Genomic DNA, 23726 nt, shown 5'->3' with positions numbered 1-23726 from the left:
CGCTGGATTCTTAACTGCAATCCTGAAAACTTGCGCAACTACTACTTCCTAGTCTCGGTGCCCGCTACGCACATCACTTCGTCATTTATACCAGGTCGCGTCGCGCCAGCAATCCAACGACGCTATAGCAAAGCAAGCGATGACTGCCAGATCTCGCTCTCCAGTATTTGGCGACGTTACCAGTATCAACCTTAATCGTCTGCTCTCGAGGCTAGAGCGCATAGTATTGGCAGATCCGTCACCAGAGCTACGAAAGTCCAGTTATGAGCGGGCACGCGTAAGCGCAGTAGGTTAAAACACATGGACCACATCTATAGAAATGGCTTACTGATACTCCCCAGAATATCGAACATGCGCGCACGTTACTCCTCAACCTTGAGCACTCGGCCTCGACAATACCCTCCAAGTCCAAGAAATCCGAGCTACAAACCGATCTGCAGCAAAAACGCGAGCTCATAAAGCAACTAAATCAGCGGATATACGAATTGAACCAGCTAGATGATACAGAGTCGGATGGGTCTGTAGATTCCGATCAAGAAGACGCAGATGAATTTCCTTCATATGCGCCAAGAGTGAAGACAGAGGCTGGACGGGATATCACAACGTCAGGAGGAAACAACGAAGCACTCCAAAATGCTGCGCAGGGATTGGCGTCAGAACTGCGGCGGAGAGGCAAGCCAGAGGCTGACGGAGCCGAGTCTGGGGCACAAGCAGCATCTGGCAATTCTCTTTTCCCTTCGAAACCCACAACGACGACAGGCGACCCAACCCATGCGCAGACAGAGGCTCTCCTATCGTACCAAAGGAATGAACAGGAAACGCTCACAACAAGCCTCCTCGATATGGCCAAGCTGTTGAAGCAACAATCGATAAATTTTTCAAACACGCTCGAGGGCGACAAGAGTGTGGTAGATCGAGCATTGGCTGGGCTAGACAAGAACACGTTGAATATGGATGCTGCTAGTAGGAGGATGGGCACGCTGCGGAAGATGACTGAAGGCAAGGGTTGGTGGGATAGAATGAGGCTCTATGGCATGATTGCTGGCCTATGGTTGATCGCATTCCTAATTGTATTCGTAGGGCCCAAGGTCCGTTTCTGAAACCGCCCTTGCGGGTAGCGATGCTGTCAGAAAAGAACGATTGGACTTCCATTCATGTCACGAATGTTTCGCGAGGATGAGGGGCGGTGGGCGTGGCACATAGCTCACATGGGCGCGCCAACATCACCATCAGCACCAATGACAGCGTGTCACGCATAAGCTTGGCCAAAATTTCAGTCAAGATCCATGGCGCTACGCACTTTGCGCCGAACACGTATTTACGTGCACACCACGTGGCTCACACGGCAGCCCTGATCCATCTTCACCGCTGAGCCACAGAACTGGACCCTGCGCCCATCTCACATCCTGCAAGCAGCCGCTTAGCGTCATTGAGCCCCGTCTTATTATGTACCTTGATTCCGCCAAGTGCATCGCTCAAGAACAACAATAACTCAGTGTTAATCCATTGCATCCCTTTCCAGTTGACATATTCGGTATCGCGACAAGATGACAGCCATACAAATGACCGCTTTGGGCTCACGCTGTACGTACCCAACCCCCCATGTTCTTGATCGCGCCCATCCGCAATTGCGACAACAACTAACAAACACGCCCAGCTCTCAACCACTCCTCTGCGGATGCGGAAGCTGAATATGACCGCCTTCGCGACCTTGCCCGCCAAGAAGCCGCCAAACGCTCCTCATGTTTCGACCGTGCGCACCAAGCGTACGAGTCCGGCGATGGCGCTGCCGCCCACGAGCTCTCACAGGAAGGAAAGAAGCACGCGGAAAAGATGGAGCAATACAACCGCCAGGCACGCGACTTCATCTTCCGGGAAAACAATGCCGAAGGGCGCGTTGACAGCGACACAATTGACCTTCACGGTCTCTTCGTAGAAGAAGCAGAGGACGTGCTCGAGGAAAGAATCAAGGTCGCCAGACAACAAGGCCAGACCCACCTACACGTCATCGTCGGCAAGGGCAACCACAGCAAGAACCACGTGCAAAAGATCAAACCGCGAGTCGAGCAAGTATGCCGCGAGCTGGGGCTGCAGTACCGCACCGAGGAAAACGAAGGTAGAATCTTCGTCAACCTCCAGGGCGGCAGCGTCGACGAAATGCCCCCGCCTCCGCATGCGCCCTCGGCTGGATACCCCGGACACCAGCAGCACCACGGTGGTGCCCCGCCCCAACACCATGGCGGTCAACACCAGCAACAGCATGATCAGCAGCAAAACCAAAACGACGAGATCGAGCAGATGGTCAAGAAGGGGCTACCCAAGTTGCTCAAGATGCTCAAGTGCTGTACTGTTATGTAAGGCATGCGTGTGGCGGAGATTTGTTGCTTCTGATTGGGAGCTATATACGTTTTCATATTTGTTACAAAGATGTATATGATCCAGAAAAATGAAGAGATAAAAAGAAAGATAAAAAAAAGTTGGAATAAGAGAACGGGAATTGGAGAGAATTTGTATAAAGCGAAAAGAAAGAGTGTGTGATACCCAAAAGACGTTGTCATACGTGGGTAGGGGTAGCGTAAAGCTTTCATGTCAGACGGAGACCTATTATGGGACTCTTTCTCCACGTATATAATTCTTTTTCTTTTTCTTTTAGTTGGTTGGTTTGGTATGAGGGATGGGATATCACGCTGTATTTAAATGAGTTAGTTTTTTTTTATTATTATTATTTATGATCATTGTCTATTATGACACAACCCGTCTTCTCTCGTCTTTTCTTCCTTCCGTCAAATCAACTCTGTTCCCCTTTTTTTCTCGTGGAGAAAAAAAGGATAGTGAAGTATGAGTAGTGTACAAGTTTTACCTACACGCCCCAACACTCTTTCTCCGCTTTTCTCGCTTCCATTTCCCTCCAATTTTCTTTCTATATTTCTCTCTTTTCGATAGGAAGCACAGAACTAATTCGTACAAATCTCTTTATTTACTTAACGAGTGCAGCGGAGGACCATATTTCTCACTTTGTGAGAAGGAGACTAGGGTGAACTTTTGTGAGATGACAAGGAAAATTGAAGTCGTATTTGATTATGCTTCACATCCCATGTAGTTGGAAAGATGAGAAGAAATGGAATAGGCTTAGTCCATACGAGGCGTTTGTTTTAACTTCCCACTTCGTTGTTCTAGAGGGGTTTTGTTTTAGAAAAGTCCACATATGTGTACGTGAGAAGGAAAATAGTGAGCTTGGTTAGTGGTAGGCGTATTGATAGAAATGCAAAACTTCAGATCAACAAGGTAATCCACAGTTATCGAGCCTTGTGCTGATGTAAAAAGAAAAGGGGGGTCGAAGAGGGGCAATAGTTCACCGCGACAGCCAATACAGTCACGTATATCAATGATGGAACCCCAGACACACTTCGAAACAAGCATGGTTTAAATTCTCTTCTCAAACTTAAAAAACTAAACTGGAGTATGATTTTCCCCTCACCTTTTTTCTTCGTAGCATTTGTATAAAAAGTCAACCACACCTACATGGAGGTGATAAAAACAAGGAATGTAAGAAATGGTAAAAAGAAATGCTCAAGTCTTGTGTGCTTGATACTCAGCTCTTCCAGGCTGCAGTTGGGCTTACTCCCTTGCGCACTTCATCTTGACGCATCACCCATATGGGCTTAATCTGGGAGGTACGGCAGATTTCAAGCTCACATGTGGTTGAGTTGCGGTTACGTGCTGGCGACGGATTGCCGCAGGTATGGCGGTATGCTGTCTGGAGGAGCCGACACAAGCTGCAGTACGGACTGGACCTAATATCAATATCAGTGCCAACGCACTGGCGGTCGCCTGCTCTGATTCTGCCGACAGAGCATGTCCTAGGTCGGACGGCCGGTGATAAATCCGGTCTGTTGCTTAATCGGGTGAAAGAGAGAGGCTCGCAGCCAAAACGTGTAAGAGTAGTAGGGTATGTTACCACTATATCAGAAAGGCGTGATCAGTCATAGCCATTACCGGTGCCAATCTGACTGGCAAAAGCAGTGGAGACACTGCGAGCGTCATCATCTTCAAAGCCGCCAAGTGCACCTCGCAACCCACGACCAGCACCAAAGCCAGTACCGACGTTCGGACCCTGGCGAGTTGATTCCACAAAGCGGTTAAGTCGGTCTGACTGGCTGAGTGAGGTGGGCTTGTTGTAGTCGTTCAGACTCAGACCAGAAAGACTGATACCGCCAGGCGCATCGCTACGGGTGTCTGTGAGCTCGCTAGCTGCAATGGATTCACCAGCAACGCTTTGGGGCGCGCCATTCTTGCCCTTTCCGTTAGGACGGCCAGGTAGGGGCCATGACTCTTGGAAGTTGGAGAACATGGGGGGATAGTTGGAAGGAACACCAACACCACCAAGTGCAGAAGAGTGGACAGAAGAGACATCATCTGGGATGTAGCCCACAATGGAGCCATTGTCATTGTACTCCTGACGAGGTTTGTTGCCATTGAAGCCTGGCTGGCGACCAGAGGTCATGGCGTTGGCGTGCTGGTAGGCCATCTGGTAGCGTTGAGGCCCGCGATATGTCTGCTTGGGGCGGCTGAATTGGAGAAGCGACACCTGTAGGTTGGTCAAGGGACCTTCGACGAGGCAGTTGCGCTCCTTGAAATGAAGAAGAAGATAGTGCCACAGTGGGTGCTTGGATAAGACCTTAGGGTTACCAAGAATGACGAGACCATACTTGGCACGAGTGAGGGCGACGTTGAGACGACGAGGATCACTCAAGAAACCAATACCCTGGTGATCGTTGGAACGTACACAGGACAAGATGATGAAGTCTTTCTCACGACCCTGGAAAGCGTCGACGGATGCAACCTCAACCTCCTTGTAGTTCTCCTTCTTGAAGCTGCCAGTTGCCTGCATGGAGCTGACAACGTAACTGCGCTGGCCCTCGTATGGAGTGATGATACCAATGTCGCTAGGCTGAACGCCTGCCTTAAAGAAGCGGGTCACAATCTTTTCGACATTCTGGGCTTCGGTCCGGTTGAGGTAGGAAGTTCCAGAAGCCGAGATTTCCTCAGCACCAAGGTTTGACCAGAACATCATTGGGCTATCAACAACTGGCCAGGGGAAGTCGACATCGCGGCGGATACGTTCTTGCATCGTGACGCCATTCTGGAGAGAGCCTTCGTAGAACATGTTGGATGGGAACTCGGAAAGACACGGGTGCATACGGTACTGGACCTGGAGTCGGATGGGAGAGCATCCAAGAATGACGAGACGCTCAAACAAAGATTGGTTGAGACCAGCTGTTGCAGCCTTCTTGTTCATGATGACGGGTCCAAGTTGCTGGTGGTCACCAACCAACACAACCTGCTTGCATCCCAGGACCAATGGAATCATGCACTCTGGCTCTGCAGACTGTGTCGACTCGTCGATAAGCACAGTGCGAAACTTCATCTTAGACAGACGAGGATCACCGGCACCAACGCAAGTGCAGCAGATGACGTCGGCTGCATTCAGAATCTCACGCTCAGCCGCACGAGTGAGCTGCTTAAACTTCTTTTCGTCCTGACTTGAGAGCTCGCCTACGTCGTTCTTGAGCTGGTTCAGCTTGTTGAGCTCGACGTTGGTGTCGTTCATGCGAACTTGCTCATGAAGGGACAAGAAGCCAACCGGAGACTCGACATCCTCCCTGGACTTTGCAGTTACACGAACTGTCTTGAGTCCAGTAAGGTGAATACGTTCGCACAGCTGATCGACGGCAACGTTGGAGGGTGCGCAAACCAGGACCTGACTACCGCTGATCTTGCAAAGGTGGTAGATGATGGTGGCGGACGTAACTGTCTTTCCAGTACCAGGAGGGCCTTGAATCAGACTGAGTGGCTTCTGGAGGACGCTCTTTACAGCATTGTTTTGACTGTTGTTGAGCTCCGGAAGGCCTGGGACGCTGAACTTGCGGGGAATCGTAACCTTCATAGGGGCTGCTGCCACTTCGTGACCAAGCAGACGGTGGAAGATGTAGCCAGAAACACTCATCTCATCAATAGCAAACGTCTTCATAGCATGTTGCATGCGGTCAAAGGAGGTAGCTTTCCAGACATAGTCGGCACTGAAGTTGTGAGTGCATTCGGTAGGAACTGACTTGTGGTCGCCCTTGGTGCGCAGTTCAATGGTGACCTCGTCCGACTGGTTGTTGGGGATCTTGATGACATAGCCGACACCTTCCCAGTGTGGGCGGAGCTCTCCAGTATAGCGCAATCGCATCTCGTCACCGACGGCGAGCTTGACGTCGCCTAATTCAAGCTTAGGGAGGATGAAGCTAGCCGTGTGCTTGTTGTTCAGGGCCATGTCCCAGCGCACGACCAAGTTATCCTGCGACTGGGATTCCTTAAGTTTTCGGTCGTAATCGGCCTCAATCTTGACCAGGGGGCCAAAGACATTCTGGTACTGGTAGGCGTCGTCGTATCGAAGCAAGACCTTGGCGATGACCTCCTCCTGACCGGCGCCCTTTTCGAGGTCGGCGATTGTAGCATTGGCGTCGTCCTTCCACAGTTCCTCGAGCTTTGCAATGGTCTGGGGACTCAGATGACGGGCGCGGAGCTGCTCCTGATCGGTTGGGGGAGGGACAAGCCAGGGAAGGAAGGAACGGTCTTCAATGAGGGGCTGCCAGCGCGATGTGTCCCAGTTCATGTCTTTCTGCGAGGGCATTGCGGCGCATGGCTGGCGACAGAGCAGCACAACGACCGTGTCCGACTTTGCGGGGATGAAACCGAGCAGGAAGACATTCTTGGTGCCGCAATTATAGCACTCGAGTGTCGTATCGCCGAGCGAAGAGGCGGGATGCAACTGGACTTCCTTGTGGCGGGCGCGGACCAGATGGTTGATGATGTGCGATGACGACGAGTTTCCACGGGCACTGCAGAACCACTTGCTGCAGGCCAGACACTTGACGACGCTCCCGGCGTTGTGGATGCCACAGTACGCGCCTAAAGCAACCGGTCAGTCAGTACAGCCTTTGGTCGTGCCCGCCCACTTCCTTCCTACGTACACGCATGGGCCGGCAGCTCAACCTCCGCATCCTCCGCACGCATGGCCGACTGGCCCCCTCGGCCGCCTACCGGCATACTGGCCATGCTCTCAGCGTCATCATCGTCATACTCTTCGTCATCATCGGCGCGGCGCCTGCGCGAAAGCTGGCCGCGGGAGAGGTCGCCATCCAGAATGCCCTCATCCACGTCGCCGGCGTTGATTGTGGCCGCCGAGTCCGACACCAGGTGGTTGCCCATGTGCGTGAAGGCGCCCTCCATATTCGTGGTCGTGGTCGTCGGTTTCGTCGTCTTCGTCGTAGTCTCGGCCGGAGTCGAATTTAAGTCGTGTGGCGCTCGAGGCCTCACTCAACCCCGGTTGGGCCTGGAAATTCGTGGGGCCAAATGCAAAGTTTCGAGGTGGTGGTGGTGGTGGTAGTGGGTGATGTTGATGTTGTTGGTGGACAGCAGGAGCTGAGAATATGTCCGTCTCTTCTGCTCACACCATTGCCAGCGCGACAAGGCCTTGACGTTGCGCGTGTGGGTTTGCGACTGAGTGTAGATGGATTGTGGCGGACAAAGATTGTGTTGAAACAAAGTCCAGCGGGGTCGGGATGTCGGAGCATATTGCCCTTGGCGCGTGCTCTCTCCCACGTTTGCCTTGATGCCCACTCCCAACACCGTACCTTCTTTTCATCAAGCACTGCATATGCAAACACCAGACCACATCCCTCTACACAGTCATCAATCTGCAATTAAGGACATGTTAACTTACAAGAGCCCAGCAGAAAGACCGCCATCGCCAACAACCGTTCGATTGCCCCACACACGTCATTGACAGCCACTGTAACCATGCATCGAGGCCCATTGGTGTAAATGAAAAATCTCACAAAGCACATGCTGGACTGGCCACAATCTAGGATCTATCATCATTCGTCTACCCGCTATAATCTACAGGCCTGTGGTACAAGCTATTCGCACCGTCTGCCCTTGACACTTTCCTTGGAAGAACGCTTGGGTAAGAGGCCATCTTCTACACATCCTCTTATCAGGGCTTGTGTAAGCATAAACAATGCGTTCGGTCTCCCACCAAAGGAAGAAAATGCAGTTGGCAACCCAATGCTTCCATGTCTCTTCGGCCCATCCTGATACTACGATTTATTTAACACAACAAGACGGCTATAACCGAGCTAAGACAGATGGGTATTCCTATTTGCCCATCGTATCAGGATCGATTTTTATATTTCCTATATGGCTGCACATTGTCTCAGCTACTCATTCCAATCCCCATACATCTGCGGTCGAGTCTTTCAATACCAAGAGAGCATGTGATCGATAGGGTCCAAGTCATCACATGGCTCATCTTTGATACTCTTCCTAAGTGTTGGCAGCTAGTGCAGTGGCCAGATCTCTGTTGTCAGTGCCATACCGTCGACACCAGCGCTCTCGCCTTGGGCTGCCTGCCGGTCTGTCTACTGGTCTGCCTGCTTGTCACAGCGAGAGCAAGACTAAGTTCCAGCACCAGCTGTCCACTACACACATGGTGCGGTTCAACTTGATCACGTTGTTGCATATGCAACTTGTCAACGGCTGCCTTGTGCATCTACTGCTAGCGGTGATTCCATATATTGCGTCCAGCTCACAATGTGCAGTCTGTCAGCTGTCCCGTCATGATGATCAGACTTGCACAAAGCAGGTTTGTACTTGCGTGCATTTGCCTGTGCATATGCACTTCCACTATAATTCCACAGCACAGCATACATCTTTGATGCGAGTGTGGGGGAAGTTGGAGCCGTATTTGCAAAATGTCAGACGACAACGCCGTGCATTTAGCACCATGCAGGCTACCGCATTTGCAAAAGCCAGAATCTCTCACCATAGGACCACGATGCTGACATGCGATCGGCTATCAGCCCATATGCAACCCCCACAATTGGGACCACGTTGCTCAGCGTCTGATTCCATGCAGGTTCGCATGGCGCACCCTGTCTCGGTTGTCGTACTGCGAAACTCTTGGTATGTCGCACATGTCCATCTCCGCAGTTTGGGCAGGTGGATCGGCATGGCCATGCAGAACAACTGGATACCGGTGGATATCCAGCCCCATTCATCGCGGCATGACGTCTAATATAGGAATAGGACTGTACATGTGTTGCAGCCTCACACTTCAGTAGCGCCAATATCTCGCACCTTGGAGCCACCGGCACACAAAGACATCAAGCGAGATAGCCACATGGCCATCTTGGCTTTGAAACTACTGCGAGCAGCAATCAAAATGGAAATTCAGCTTATGGCATACTATCACGACATGCTCTCTACCGATCGAGGTCAGTAGTACAAGTCCGATCCGAAAGCTTAGAAGGTTCTTGTGCAGCCACATCCATTTTCAGCCTCTGCTGCCATGCAGGCGGTAACACGTAGCCATAGATGGGGGGCTATTCGGGCCTATTCCGATGTCACGCAGCACGCAGGACGCAAGGCACAAGACTGTATTGCCTATTCCTACAGTATGCACGTTTGTGAGAGGTCCGGCCCTGTTGCCGAAAAGGCTGCATGCCACTGCAGGCAGCCTTCTTCTTTCTCTTTCTCTTTGGTCGGAGCCTGGCAGTCAGACTGGGCAGTGAGCATCACCTTGTTGCCAATGCTGCCTAATTGCTGAAATGAGAAGGAAAAGATACAAGACTATTGTATCAACTCTGGCGCGTAGCAAAGAGAGAGAAAGATAGAGAGCAAGAGGGGGTGATTGCATCGCTATCCCTACCAACACGGCTAATGCCTCCGCCCGCTCACGCAACGCTCACCGTGCGCTCCGTATTGCGCGCATGCTGTGTAACATATTCCCGCCGAGCAAGAAGCTGAGAAAGCGGGGCATGCAGCTGCAAGGCGCAGACCAAGCAAGTGTGATTATCTCGCTTTGACACCGGCTGCTGCCGGCCATGACTCGGTAAATATAGGATACATGCATACAAAAAAAGATGCGGTTTGCTCCGTAGTAATTCACGATTGGATGAGACGTCCTCGCGCTTCAGGTGCAGTATTAGTGAGAGCAAACCCCCCAAAAAAGAGGAGCACGAAGACGTGAGACGGGCGGACCAGGGTGTTGCGATTGGTGAGAACATGGACATGAAGCACAGCCGCGGTATATCCGAGCATGGTCGCACGACATCAGTGAAGGCGGAGTTTGAGCATAGACCATAGGAGCAATATTGGATTGGCTTTTTGGATGTGCTGAGGTCGTGGTGTTTACATGGGGTTGCTTGAAACGCGCGCAAGCATGTTGTCTCCTCCTCTCCACATTCTCGGAGTATCCCACGCGCCCGCGACTACCATTGAGAAAGCACACGACACACGACACACCACAAACTATCGGAAGTTGAAGAAGTAGAACTCCACATCCAAAAAATCTGTTGAACGAGGTAAAAAGAAACTGGGAAAAGGGGGAGGGAAATTTTCCAAATAGAACCCAGTCCAGCCAGCGCCCGTCCGACTCGCCCTCCGCAAGCCTAGAATGCGTGCCATTGAACGGGCTGGAAAAGGAAGTCGAGCTTACCTCACTTTTCTGTCGCGCTGCTATTCTCTTTTCTCCTCTTTGCCACACACCCCCGCGCGTGCGCACGCGCGTGCTTGAACCTTACCCGCTGCGCCCCGTGTCCGTCCGGGTCGTTCCCGCGCCCCAGCCTAGTCCCAACCTCGAACTTGCGTTGCGCGGGAACGCGGGCGCGCGCGGGACACAAGCATGGGTCCCAGATCGTCCGACAGCCTACCTCTTCTTCTTCTTTTGGTGAGGAGAAGAAAAAATCTTGTTATTGGAATTGGGGAAATCAGCTCATTTTTCGATATTGTGGACAGGGGAATTCCGGAGGAATTGCATTAGGTGGTAGTGGGCTTTCCTGTCTCTGTCTTCTGGTTCAGTACTTTTTTCTTTTCTGTGGAGGGAGGGTTGTGTGTCCGATACTGACATTACGATTACATCAATACCCCTTTGCCGACATGCAACGTAAGAATGCATGCTTGAAGAATATGCAATTCATCGATATATCAAATACGTATTCATTCTCTCTCTATCTCTTTCCCTTACCCGCACACTCCCGCCCCCCCCCCTTGTGTCAAAAAAAATACCGCATCCAACATTCCTCAAAGCTCAAAAAAAACGCGCCATAATTTACTTCCCCCCGCCCCATGTCAAAGCATCCCCCAGACAACCCTTCCTGTTGCTCGAGCGCCCCCCTCCCCTTCGCATACAGACCCAAATCCAAATTCCCTCAAACACACAACCCCCCTTGCCCTTGCCCTTTTTCGCCCTGACAAGGTTAAAAAATGCGGGGAACCTCGTTCGCATCCCCTTCCCCCCCCTCCTTCTCTGTGTCTTCCCGTCCGCTAGCCTTGTAGTTTTCCCCCTAGTACTCAGTATCTCGCCCTTCCGATGCTCCCCCTTGCCGTGGTACGTTCCCCCCCCCCTCTCTCGCTCTATCTTTGTAAACCATGCGAGACGGAAAGAAGAATGAAGCGTATGTGTATGCGTATGCGTATGCGCGTCCTATACGCTTCCCCTGCCTACCTGCTTACTTCTACTCTACTCTACTCTCCACTGCAATATCGCATTTGCCCTTTTTTTTCCCCCTTTTCGCACAATCACACCATTACTATCAAATTTGCCGCAACAGAACAAAAATAATAATTGCGGGGGGCGTAGTAAAGAATGCGGTGCTGCTACTACTTCTATCGATCTTTACCCGCGTATAATGCGTATAGTCGTTATACGCACTCGTTATATTTCGTCTCCCGGTCTCCCTGTCTCTCCCGGGGGGTTTTTTTTTCTTTCTGGTATATTAAGCGCTATATATATGGACGTGTTTTTTTTAGTTGTGTATGTGCGTAATACACGTTTTAAATCTGGGTCCCGATGCATAGGAGGAAAAAAAATGAGGCGATGGAAGCGGGATTTTTTTTGGGTCCCGCACGTACACGTGTAACCACGTGGTGGATGAAGGTGTAATCGTTGCGTTGGGAGAATGTAGATCTTGCAGGTACGATACTCCCGAGGGGATGGAGGGGTGAGGATATGTGAGGTTGTGATGCAATTGCCTTTTTTTTGGTGTGATATTCCCGATGTTGCTAGTATTATTGATGTATGGATTTCTTGGGGGGCCTTTTCTGCTCACCCCCCTCCCCCCCCCGCTTTATGGCGGACGCTTCCCCTCTTCCGGCTTTATTGGTTTGGCAAAGGTCCGAGGCGGGAAAGGGTTACATGGGGTAGCAAAAGGTACGGCGCACGTGATGAGTGGAAGAGAGAGAGGCGGTATATGCATGGTCAGCGTAGGAATCTTTGTTTGATTTCCTTTGACGCTTGAAAATAAGTCGTATTTGTCATTTCTATCAGAGTGTAGTTTTTTAATGCCTTCTTCGGGGGTTTATTAGGAAAATTCGGAAAGGAAAAAAAAGCTGGTAGCTTTTTTTGTTCCTAATGGTTCGACTTCGAACACCGTGTTTTCCTTTGCTTGTAAACCCCGCTCCGGCCCCCCTGGTCCCCTTGGTGTAACTGGAACCGATGCCGAAGAAACCCCTTGAGGCCAGCCAAGTATCCTTTCCGTTTACGCCTATCCCCCCACCACCGCCTCACTGGCCCACTTCCGGAATCCTTCTATACATACATACCCAACCAGACAAAGGAAAGAAAATGATGAGCGCAAAAATACACAAGTATTAGCAATAGAACGACAAACCAGAATAGAATGGAAAATTCTCAACAAATGGTTACACACCGCCCTTGACTCCAAATCTTTTTGTTGGGCCCGGCCCCATATGTGTTGAGTTGTGAGTCGACAAGGACAGAAAGGAAGAAAAAAGAGGTTCCAATTAAAAAACCACGCGCACGAAAAAAAAGTGAAGAAGGAAAAAAAAGCGGGCACCGAAGAATCAACGGTTGAAGCGCTTGTAAAAATGAAGAAAAAAATGTGGAATCCTGCCCTACAGAATTGCTAACTAGGCTATGCCAGAATAAGCTACATCGTAAAGTCGTCAAGCCCACTATGGCTACAGAGAAAAAATGAAACAAGTATTGGTAAGAAGAAGAGTGAGAAGAGAAGAGAAGAAGAAGAGGTTTGTACAGGAGGTTGGTTACTCGAGCAATGAAGCCCTTCCAAAAAAAAAGAAAAAGAAAAGTTGAAAACAAAAAGTCTATGGGGATATCGCCAAGATGCAAAAACGGTTGCTCGCCGGCAAACCATGATAGTTTCCCTATGATTGTTCACCTACTCCAATGTTTCCGGTCCCGGGAAAACACAATGAAAAGAAATAAAAAGGTTGTCGCGAAAAAAAAGGGTATATGCTAGAATCGAATACACACGGCAAGGATGAAAGCGATCGACGCCCAGGACCAGACTGAGAATCAAGGATAACTTTTTGTTTTTTTTTGTGCAAAGCGGTGTTTGCTGGGCCGAGCAGTAGTAATTGCGATTCTGTTGGATATCCGATAGTTGTCGGAAGCGGGAGCATACGCATGGTGCCGTTGCCCGAGATTTTCTTAGCTTTGTTCCGCATATCCGTGTTTGGGGTCAAGGTGCGGGACACATAGCCGTGGCCCATGTCATGGCGTCAGGTTTCTTAGAAGAGTAAGAAACCGGCGCACGGCCAAATATGAGTACATGTGGGGTGAACAACATGCTGCTAGTTGTATGGTGCACCACCTGCAGGCCGAGGAACTCGTGCTTACAGATATGCGTGGCGACACTGTCAGCTGCACACCTAGGAGTGAGGCGGTATCTGGAGCTTGGACTATCGCTCCATTGTGCTTGAGCGACTAATGGGGTCTAGGTCAGATTCGCGTGACTCGCTTCCTGTGCGGTGCAGCTCTTCTTTGCGCCTCCTGCGTTCACTAGGTGCACGGCTGATCAAGCGTCTGACGAAGCTGCGGCTCGCTTTGGTGTTGGTAGGCTCCTGGAGGGGGCTGCCAGGGTCAATCGAGGACCCGCACGAAGTGCCGCTCGAGACTTCAGGTGCATCGATAATGTCCTGCTTCTTGATTTTGCAGAAGAGGGTCGAGAACAAGTACTGCTCGCCGTTGCTGTCGTAGAGAGGAAGGTGACGATAGCCTTGCTGAATGCTGCTTAATTTGGCTGTGAAGGTAGCAAGTGGCGCGTGATTCGTGGTCCGTGCATCAAGCGAATTCCAGACAGTCCAGCGTACGAATACGAGGCTGGGGTATCTTGTTGTCACTGTCATGTCGATTTCATTGCCGAACTCGGGGTTATAGCCGTTGCCCTCAACAATGCGCGTCCGCTTGCGCAGAGGGTTTCCAATACCCGAGTGACCGTTGCGTGCTGATGCGTCCTGGCCTCCAATACCTGTAGCATTTGCACCCATGTCTTCAGCACAGTACATCTCAAACTCGACGTATGGGTTGATGTTGGCCTCTTGCCCGAGACCTCGCGGACGAGGCAGCTGCTGAGCCGAGATGATTTGTACGGTAAACTTGACTTGCTTCTTGGGCGCCTTGCGGTGACCAACAACTGGTGTCTGTGACTCGAGGCGAAGTGCCGCCGGCTTGAGGACGTAGCCCGTGCGGTCGTCTCCACCAGCGAACATGGCCTCATTCAGCTGCTGGCCAAGATCGTACGTCTGCCAGTTCAGAGCGGCCATCTGCACACCGCGACGCCAAAACTTGAGAGGGTCAAAGTTTGACGAGTTGATGCGGAAGGCGTGCGGGTATACGCGCATGAGGCAGCGCATGTTGTGATCTTCGAGTAGGTGCTTCTCACGTGCTCCAGGCTTGGTGAGTTTGTCGAAGGCGCGCTCATTGATGGAGAAGACATGGTTGAAGGTGTTGGCTTCCGTGCTGCCAAAGTCCGTAAACTTGACACCGCGGGTGTAGACTCCGAGGCTTCCTAGCTCCTTGGTGATGTTGCTCGTCTTGGTTTTCTTGGGTTTGCTTCGGTCGTCAACCAGCTCGGCAGCTTCTGCGGCAGTTACATTAGGGCTGTCACTGTCTTCTGCCGAGCTTACAGCTGTTGAGGTGGGTAGCGTATTGTTTGAAGTTCGAGGGGTTGCCCAAAAGGTAGCCGATCGCTCCGGCGGGCTCATCGAAGGCGGGCTTGAGAGAAGGGGCGAGTTTGGGATAGCATTGTCGTTCATGATGATGGGTCGTGACCATGGTGAACTGAAGCTGCGCTGCCTTCGTGACGTGATTTCGCCAATGAGCGCTCTGGTGTCGAATTCGTCACCCGCAGCGCCCTTTACCTTGATGAGTATGCGGTACTTGAGCTCCTCAGGGCTAGGCAGGCTCTGCGACTCAAAGTCCAGGGGTTGAAGCACCAGCTTGTCGCCAAACTCTTGCATCATAATCTTGACCATGGCCGACTGTTGGACTGGCGAGCAGTGAACCTCGAGCGATAGGATGACGGGGTATGGCGACTCGGTAAAGGCGTACTTGTTGATGACCTTGATGGTGTCCTGGAAGAGAATGCTCTTGGTTAGAGTTCGGCCGTGCATGACGACGGGGACGTTGTCTGCTCCATCCCAGCAGTCAATCTCAAGGCATCGGCAGCCCTTTTGAAGTGCAGTAATGTATGCCTCTGTACTAGATTCACCAGCTACTTGGCGGCCCAAGAGGTATGTGTTGTGAGAGCTAGAGATGTAGTACTCGTTCAATGGTCGATCGAGTTTTTGTTGGCGACCAACCGGGCGAAGAATAGAGTTTGCGGCAGACGTGAGAAATGTCTGGAAACCCGAGAAGTTCATGGCCAGGGGCAGAGGAATGTCACCGCCCTCGACAGGTGTGGCAGGCGCTCGAGGCTTGGTGGCACGTGCGAAGCGCTCAAATGTGTTGGTCCAGTATTCGAGGTCTGCGTTGACATCGACGCCCTGTTCTTGTTGGAGAAAGGAGAAGAAGGTAACCTTGTCCATTTCGATTTTGGAGCCTGATGTCAGGGACTTGTAGATTGTCTTGATGTCCTTGCGCTCTTTTAGGCGCCTGACAAAGGACAAGAATTGTTGTTGGTTGAGTTTTCCAGTGGACTGAGTGTCGGCCTTTTGGAAGTAGATGCGAAGAGTGGCTTCGCTGCAGTTGATGTGCAAGCTGCGGCACAACTCAACAATGCTGGGGAAGTCGAGGGACTCTTCGCCTTCACGCTTCTTCATTGCGCCTTGCCACACGAGCTTGGCACTCTTGTCGGCAAAGCCCATGAGGCCAGCCATCAGGTCGATGCGGTTACGTGACACGGATTCGAGTGTCTGGGTCCACATGTTGAAGACACCAACGTCGGGTGCGATGAGGTGCATGGTTCGTATCCGGCCCTTTGATCGTGTTGTGTCGGTGTATACAATGGTGAACCAGTATGGTGCCCAGTTTTCTGAATGTCCGCACTCTTCGCGATAGTGCTTTGCTTCTGGACCGGAGCGGATTTCCTTTACATCATCAATGTAAAAGGCCTTTGAGGGTCTGGAGGGGTCCCAGAAGACTTTTGCGGATTCCAGGTCCAGACGCAGGTTGATTTCCTTCTTTTCCTTTTTGGTAATCTTCTTCAAAACAGTGCCCTGTTCGAGGCGTGAGTTGCGTACCGGGGCTACGACCGCGGTGTCGGGTATTGAGCTGAAGCTGGGCGAAGGGCCGGTGATGCCAAGCCCGTGGATGGGCTCGTATGTATCTTCAATAGCCTCCTCTTCCTCGAAAGCGTCAAAGTCGGAGATGCCTGTGTCGCCGTCGGCGGCAGTCCTGCTGTCGCTGCGGCGGCGCATAATGACGGGACCAGAGCTCTTGTCGCGCTGAGCAGTCGAATTGCCGCGACGGAAGCGATGCGGGATACCCTGGGCGCCCCGGCTAACTCGTCGAATCAGGCCTGGACCCTTGCCTAGGGCTTCCGCCATGGCCGATGGCGAAGAAGTTGGCTGCGACTGAACGGGAGGAGGGAGCAACGACTCTGGCAGTGTGTAGGAAGGGATAGCGGGTAGCGATGACGAGATGGGCACCATGCCTTCTGGGGTTGACTGGAGGGAACCATTGAGGCAAGAGGCAGTAAGGGCCGGGCTGCCACGGGCGGAAATGCTAATGGCGCGAGCGTAACTAGGCGAGGGCGAGGGCATGCGCGGGCGCGCGTAGGAGTCGTGGAGGAGTGACATGGTGGTGGGATGTCTGAGAGAGCAAAAGGCTGATGTCGGGGCGTGCTAGTAAATCTTCATGGCGCGGGCAATTGGTGAGAGCAGGAGTATGAGGGCGAGTTGGAGTAGGAGGGGGTGTGTGCGGGAGTTGTGAGTGGATGTGGATGTGTGGAAGGAGCGTCAAGGCGGGCGGGCGCCACTGGGGAATAAAAGCAGATAGGATCAACAGCCTGCTGGGTCCTTTTTTTTTGGCAGAGCTCAGGCTAGGAACTGGATCGCATCGTGAGACTGACAGAATGCGTTTGGCTATGACGAGTTTGGACGAGGAAGCGCGCGCTGCGCGAGGTGCAGGCGGAGGTCAGCTGGGATTACTGGGAGACGGCCTTGCATGCACGTTGCATGGATACTGTGCGATCTGAAGTACTCCGGAGCAGTCGTGGGGGGCGGTTGGGGTTTTTTGCAGCAAGCGATTCGGCAGACCAGGGCGGGCGCACCAGGCTCGTTAAAAACGCAGTGGGATGATGTGCGGAGAAGGACGGGCAGCTGCAGCAGCGGATGCCGAGAGGGGATTGGGCGGGGTGGAGAGAGATGGGTTGAGAAAGAGGAGTAAGTAATAGGTGGCAGCAGCAGCAGCGGTGGCAGGCGGGTGATGTGGTGGTGGTGGTGGTAGTGGTGGTCGAGTGAGGAGTGTCGGGGGTGGGTGAGTGTGTGGTAGAGTAATGTCGTGTGTGGGTGTAATTGTTTTGCTAGCTCTAGCGGGTAGTGCAGGGCGGACTAATGCTAACAGCTAAGGAGCGGGCAGGCTTTGTGTGTGCGTGTGTGTATTCTGTTAGGAGGTATTCGGACTACTATGTATATGGGCAGGCCCGTGGGCAGGGCAGCGGGCAGCGGCAGGGCAGTGGGCCAGCAAGGCGGCGGCCAGGAACAGACAAGCCGCAGACGGAATTTTTCTCAGCTAACTTTGCAAACGACACGCCTATGCCACAGACAGCATGCCTTGACCTTGACTCCGTGCCTCCTTGTCGGTCGGGCCCAAGTCCGCGTCAAGACATGGTAACTCGGGCTGCGAAAGCCCTCTTCCCTGTTTGTCTCGTGTGCTAGCGGTAACCAGTGCGAGCCGCGACACTGGTCAGGCCCCACCGAGCAACGGCGTCGACAATGACGCAGCCCAAGGTTGTCCCATCCACCATCCACCATTTGCTGCACCGCCAGCTGCACCGCTGCCAATCACGCCCGCCTGCATGCCAGTGTGCAGCCAGGTGAGCCAAGGCAGAGAGAGAGAGGTGCAGGCATGTGCACCAAGGAGGACCATGGCGGCCGCCGCCTGCGCCTACGCTGCCGCTTCCCGCTGACAGGCGACCTGCGAGGCCGAGGGCGAGTTGCATCCAGCTACTACGTATTTCCATGCACGTAGAAGTGCGTACAGCCACTGTAGCGCTGCCGTTACATCCGGCCAAAGAGGGGGATCCCATGCCGGAAACTGAGGCAAGCAGAGGAGAAGGCAGCATTGGCAAGGCTGGCAGCGTGCTTGCTTGCATCGTCATCACCCATCACCACCAACATCATCATTGTCGGGTGTGTATGCAGCTGCAGACGTCGGTGTAGGGCAGCAGCGTCCACGGGCCCGACAAAGGACAATGGCCATGAAGTGCGTGGGTCATTCGTGTCTTGACCCACCGGTGAGGGTTCAGTTTGCTATTGCTGTGCTGTGCTGTGCTGTACTTGCTTGTCCATGGTAGATTACCATGACTCCCCCGAGTAGAGTAGTGGGTGAGGAGGACGAGTGCCATGGAAGCCGCTTGTTGGCCGGGCTGGGGCGCCCCATGTGTGGCTGTGGGCGCGCCTCGATAGGCTCACACGTGGCGCGCGGGCAGGGTGAAACCAAGTGCGAAGCCGGCACAACGGTTCGATCACCAACGACGGCGCAACCAGAGGCCAGGGATCCGCCGTCGTCATGGCCAAAGTTTGCCTCGAGCCACCAATTTCCTGCCCGCCCGGCTGCTTCACGGCTCCCTTGTGCAATCCCCCGATGACTCGCCATGCCCACGACAGGCCCACGGCTGCTTGTGCTTGTGCTGTTACTTAGTTGCTACTACCTACTGCTGCCTCGCCGAGTCGCGTGACGGTCGCCCGGCTAGTCATCTTTCCACGGCTTCGAGAAGGCAAAGGATTTTTTTTTACCCCTGGCGTCCGAGCGCCAATCATGCCACAACGCCCCCCGCACATCAATTGTGGACTGTCTGCTGTTGCCGTCGTGGCCCTCTCGCCCTTATCCGGACCTGCCTGCCACTCAGCCAGTCCATGTGACCGGCTGGCGGTGTGCTGTCCTCTGTCCTCTCCGTCCTCTGGGTCCAATCGTTTCTTGCTCGCCCCAACTGCACGCTGCTCTGAATCATCACCGCACCCCGCGCCCTCACATGACCACCGCCTGCCCTTGGGCTTCACCGTGTCTGTCCATCTGTCTGTCCGCCTGTCCGCCTGTAACTCTGGCACCGCCACCGGCATTGGCTTTGGCTCTGGCATTTCCATCCTTTGCCCCGGTCCGAGTCCACTTGGGCCAAAAGACAAGGATGCCCGGTCACCACGTCCTCTCAACTCATAGGGCTCACCCAGAAATAGAGCCCCGCACGTCACTCGGCCTGCCCCGGGCCACCCCCTCCCCTCCCCTCTTCAAACAATTGCTACTACCCACGACATGCATGTTGATCCGACTCTGACGCATCCTCTGCAGGTGTTCGCATTGCTCCCCATCTTGGCGTGCCCTCTGTCCATACTCGAGTTGCTGCATTCGTCAAACTCTTAGCATGGCCATGTATTACACTCCCTCCTACAGTACACCTCCCTCACTCGCCCCTTCTCAATGCGTCCGTCCTGCGCACGCACATCAACACACTAACACCGAGCACGCACTCGTAAAATTGCCCTTGCCAAAAGGCGCCAACGCTGCCAACACCCACCAGCTAACGTCTCCAACGCTTCGACGCCATCCGGGCCCTATTCACGTAGCGCGTCAGCGACACACAAAGACAATGCCACTTGCCCATCTTCATTCGCTGACATGCAACACGACGGTACGTCGCCAGCTACGCTAGCCTACCACTTTAAAAGTCAAACCATGGGCCTTGCCATTTGCTCCTCGGCCAAAACGGGCCAATCCACTTCTCTAGTCCCGCCTCATCCCACGTCCCCGCTGAAACGATGATCAGGCATAAGTACATACGTCCGTGTCTACTTAGCTACCGCTTGTTGGGATCTACAACGATACACTCCGTCGTCACGCCTGACTGGGGTATCGCAACTGCTACTAGTCCTAGTACACTACCCACCTATTCACTCTTCATACCCGCCCGGCCCGAATACCTGTATACACTACTCTGCTCCTTACTCGGCGCTCTTTCGTCTATGCCAATCTGAGTCGCCCCGAATGTCCAAGTGCTGCTACGGGACGTTGCATCTGAACGTTCAAAGGGACAAGCCACATCTAAACATGCCTTGCTTCCTAGGCAGCCAAGTGGATAGATGTACTAGTATGTGCCAGTACACATGCATCAGTCACTCACTGCCCACCTACCGCCTCACCTTTTAACCATTGACTCACAATGCCCAACACTTCTCGTCTCCTCAACATCTCTCCCAAAGTAATTCCTTCTGTACATACGTACATACCTCTTGCATGGCCGCACCCGTAGCATTCAATCTGCTGCATCTCGTCCCCTGTCGTGTGTGGAAGAACCAAATCTACGGAATTTCGGCTTCATTCCGGGCGGGGGTGCTTGCGCAACTCGCTGCAATGGATAGCGGCAGCTGCTCTGAACATGCCTCTTGCGCATACTCTACTACCGTCTGCGCAAAACGTCGGCGTGCATTCAGCTGCACCCTTGGCAAGGATTGACTCTGGTCGCTACCCAAGACAAACGCCTGCCACTCCTTCTCATCTTCGCCCAAAGTTTGTACATGGCTCCAATTTGGTTGGTCTGCGCGAATGCCTTTCATCTCCGGCACATACCCTGTTGCCGCTCTCCCTACTATACCCCGCCCCAACGAAGCCAAACATTCGCATTTTGACGCTACCCCAAAACTTTCACCATCCTCTTCTTCCAGGCCCTGAGTGGCGCCCTTTGACCATCTTGTATCACACCCACTCTCATTTCCCGCAATGCTCTCGTCAAGCTGCAATTCGTCTTTGGTGCAAACTCCCGTATCGTTTTCCCGTGAAGAAACGTCGGAAATTGCGAGATACGCCATCCAGGGTTCTTGATCGACGATTGCGTATGCACTTGGGTCCTCGCTGTCATTGGTGACCCGATGCACATGTTTGGCCTGGCATGTGGATGCCGATGCTCGTTCTTCGAGTAGCTGTGTTTCATCCATCTTTTGCCTGCCCGTTACGTGGTGAGTACGTAGACCCATGGGAGAGGCCCGGCCCCTAAACACAAAACGCAGATTGCGCTCGTCATTGTGACCACGGTCAACGGGCCCAAAGCTGCATGTCGACCTATTGCATTCGTCCACATTCACTGTTGTCAGCTGCTGCTGGTGCAACTTGTCGCAATTGTCTCTACCTGCAACAGACTCCGCACAACTTGAAGCATCGCCATGGTGCCGAGCATCTTCACATGTCGCTGCGACGTGGGAAACCAAATCGTCTTGCTCAAAAAGCATCGGACTTGAACAAGCTTCCGATTGCGCACACTCTTCGAGCTGATCAGACTCTTCATCTGTCAATGCCTCTGTACCTATGCGAATGTGTATGTTCTCGGGTCCGTCCTGGTTAGCACGACTTTCCAAGAGTTTAGCAAAGGACCGGTGCTGAAGATGAGGCTTTTTTGGTTTTAATTCTCCCTCAACACACTGTCTTCTCTGCGCGCGGCATTTTCCACTCGTTCTTCTGCGCTTGCCAATCTTCTCTTTCTGCTTGCACGACACAAATTGCAGTTGCACTGGCTTTGAAGCGTCGATGCCGATCCAATCTGCCCGTGTTAACAGCCTTTTCTTATTCGCCTCCAGCAGTTGCATCTCCACATTCTTGTCTGGGGCCTTGCGTTTCGGGCCACTCAAGTCTACTCTGCCGTCAGTTTCTTTGTGTAAACACAACGCAAGTAATCATGGATCTGCTCGCCACAACTACCTTCTTGAGCTTGAGGTGAGGTCTCCGATTGGATGTCATGGTGAGCGACACGCCTGATGGGTGATTCGTGTGGAGATACTTGATGCCTGCTGATCGCGCACCACTTGTCGTCTGGTACAGGTATACCCTCACTCTGTGCTGGCTCCTCTCGACCTCTCACAGAGCACCCCCTACGTCGGTCTGAGATCAACTCAAATGAAGGAACCGCTAGATAATCCGATTTGCTATTGTCGCGAAGATAACTCGGGATAAAGGGAGCAACAGGCGTTTGAGGTATGTTCTGAAGGTTTGTTCGTGCCTTGGCAAAATACGCTCTCTGCCGTTGCAGCATGCCCGAGTTGGCTTTCTTAGTGCGCTGCAGTGAACCACCTGTCCAATTCATGGCTTCAGAGGATAAGTCTTACTCGTAATGTGGAGATGGATAAGGCATGTGGGAGCTTAACGCGGGGCAGCGATGCAAATCGCAACGCATGTGGTTCGGTCCTGCTCCTGCCTATTCGATGCAAGGTGCTCCTTCCTTCCCATGACCAACAACCCCACCCATCTCTCTCTCTCTCTCTCTCTCTCTCTCCGCCTCAGAGCTCACACTTATCATAGCACTTGATACTCGAAGCACCGATCCACATCCGTCTACCCTCACAATCGGTGAAACACCATATCCGCGACATACTCGGCTGTACTGTGCCGACAGCGACACTGCCAAAGACCAGAGGGCCCACTTCCCCTAACCGATCAGCACTCCCACTTCGTCCCTCCGCAAAAACAGTGGAGCACGGCAGCTGAACCGAGTCCCTGCGACGGGAACCTGGTGCGTGAAGCAAGTCTCGCACAATCATGCCCGAGACCTGCAGAGCAAAGCACTTTAGGACGGCATAGCGCCGCCCTAGCGACAGTCGACCGATGTGCCAGAAATTGCGGTGAGTCCGCGGAACTTGGTGTGTAGATAGAACTTATACTGGTTAATTCCCGCTGGTTGCAAATCTGGAGCCGCTCCAGGAAACTCGTGGAGACGTGGAGGCGTGGAGACGTGGATTCGATACCACACCCCGCCTTCTCTGCTCTGGTGGTCCTTTCTCCATCTCTTCAGCATCCAAACACCAAACGCTAGCAGCGGTAGCGGCAACAGCGCAGCGAATATCCCTTCACCTTCAACAGCGACGTCGTCCGATCATTACTTCTTGCAGATTGCTTCCGGTCTTAAACGGCTTCTCGGCATTTGCAGACGCCCTTATGCGCCAGGGATGCGTACGATGACTAGCCACTAAATGTACTCGTAGTCCTATTGGGAGGCTGCCTGACAATCCTGCATCCTCCACTGTTGCGCCAATGTCACTTACTGGTAGCATACGCAGTCTTTGGTCTTGTCGTTGTTGTCGTGGCCGAGAGAACTGACATGGCCAGCGTCACTTCTGTCTTGCAGAAATGCCTCATTGCTACCTTTATTGCGACCTGGCCCGGTTTCACGTACAAGTCGCATACCTACAACCGTCATCCACTCTGCAAAAAGCAC

The 23726-nt window shown here is 52.9% G+C and overlaps 8 protein-coding genes across 8 annotated transcripts; 5 read left to right on the top strand and 3 right to left on the bottom strand.

Moving 5' to 3' along the window:
• Positions 1–139: 139 nt before the first annotated feature.
• On the top strand, positions 140–2358 carry COCVIDRAFT_32851 (hypothetical protein; the record flags this gene model as incomplete). The annotated part of the gene is made up of 3 exons (XM_014706911.1): positions 140–286; positions 342–1092; positions 1658–2358. 3 exons carry the CDS (start codon positions 140–142, stop codon positions 2356–2358), a joined length of 1599 nt encoding a protein of 532 aa, XP_014562397.1.
• A 1298-nt stretch (positions 2359–3656) lies between these two features.
• Positions 3657–3989, top strand: COCVIDRAFT_84397 (hypothetical protein; the record flags this gene model as incomplete). The annotated part of the gene is made up of 1 exon (XM_014706910.1): positions 3657–3989. One exon carries the CDS (start codon positions 3657–3659, stop codon positions 3987–3989), a length of 333 nt encoding a protein of 110 aa, XP_014562396.1.
• A 1634-nt stretch (positions 3990–5623) lies between these two features.
• Positions 5624–6112, top strand: COCVIDRAFT_84301 (hypothetical protein; the record flags this gene model as incomplete). Its single annotated transcript, XM_014706909.1, has 1 exon — positions 5624–6112. One exon carries the CDS (start codon positions 5624–5626, stop codon positions 6110–6112), a length of 489 nt encoding a protein of 162 aa, XP_014562395.1.
• A 2424-nt stretch (positions 6113–8536) lies between these two features.
• On the top strand, positions 8537–9124 carry COCVIDRAFT_84087 (hypothetical protein; the record flags this gene model as incomplete). The annotated part of the gene is made up of 1 exon (XM_014706908.1): positions 8537–9124. One exon carries the CDS (start codon positions 8537–8539, stop codon positions 9122–9124), a length of 588 nt encoding a protein of 195 aa, XP_014562394.1.
• A 4646-nt stretch (positions 9125–13770) lies between these two features.
• Positions 13771–17109, bottom strand: COCVIDRAFT_11286 (hypothetical protein; the record flags this gene model as incomplete). The annotated part of the gene is made up of 1 exon (XM_014706759.1): positions 13771–17109. The coding sequence occupies one exon, from the start codon at positions 17107–17109 to the stop codon at positions 13771–13773; it is 3339 nt and encodes a 1112-aa protein (XP_014562245.1).
• Positions 17110–17384: 275 nt separating this feature from the next.
• COCVIDRAFT_11285 (hypothetical protein) lies at positions 17385–19690 on the top strand (the record flags this gene model as incomplete). The annotated part of the gene is made up of 8 exons (XM_014706758.1): positions 17385–17445; positions 17523–17694; positions 17891–17903; positions 17953–18171; positions 18222–18347; positions 18524–18736; positions 18828–18992; positions 19175–19690. The coding sequence occupies 8 exons, from the start codon at positions 17385–17387 to the stop codon at positions 19688–19690; spliced, it is 1485 nt and encodes a 494-aa protein (XP_014562244.1).
• A 1136-nt stretch (positions 19691–20826) lies between these two features.
• Positions 20827–22598, bottom strand: COCVIDRAFT_84074 (hypothetical protein; the record flags this gene model as incomplete). The annotated part of the gene is made up of 3 exons (XM_014706907.1): positions 20827–21537; positions 21658–22148; positions 22391–22598. The coding sequence occupies 3 exons, from the start codon at positions 22596–22598 to the stop codon at positions 20827–20829; spliced, it is 1410 nt and encodes a 469-aa protein (XP_014562393.1).
• A 193-nt stretch (positions 22599–22791) lies between these two features.
• Positions 22792–23052, bottom strand: COCVIDRAFT_84362 (hypothetical protein; the record flags this gene model as incomplete). Its single annotated transcript, XM_014706906.1, has 1 exon — positions 22792–23052. One exon carries the CDS (start codon positions 23050–23052, stop codon positions 22792–22794), a length of 261 nt encoding a protein of 86 aa, XP_014562392.1.
• Between the last annotated feature and the right edge of the window lie 674 nt (positions 23053–23726).

Source organism: Bipolaris victoriae, assembly GCF_000527765.1.
Source record: "Bipolaris victoriae FI3 unplaced genomic scaffold scaffold_1, whole genome shotgun sequence".
Taxonomy (NCBI): Eukaryota; Fungi; Ascomycota; class Dothideomycetes; order Pleosporales; family Pleosporaceae; genus Bipolaris; species Bipolaris victoriae.
Note: the sequence above shows the minus strand (reverse complement) of the source record. Positions and strands in the feature narration are given on the sequence as shown.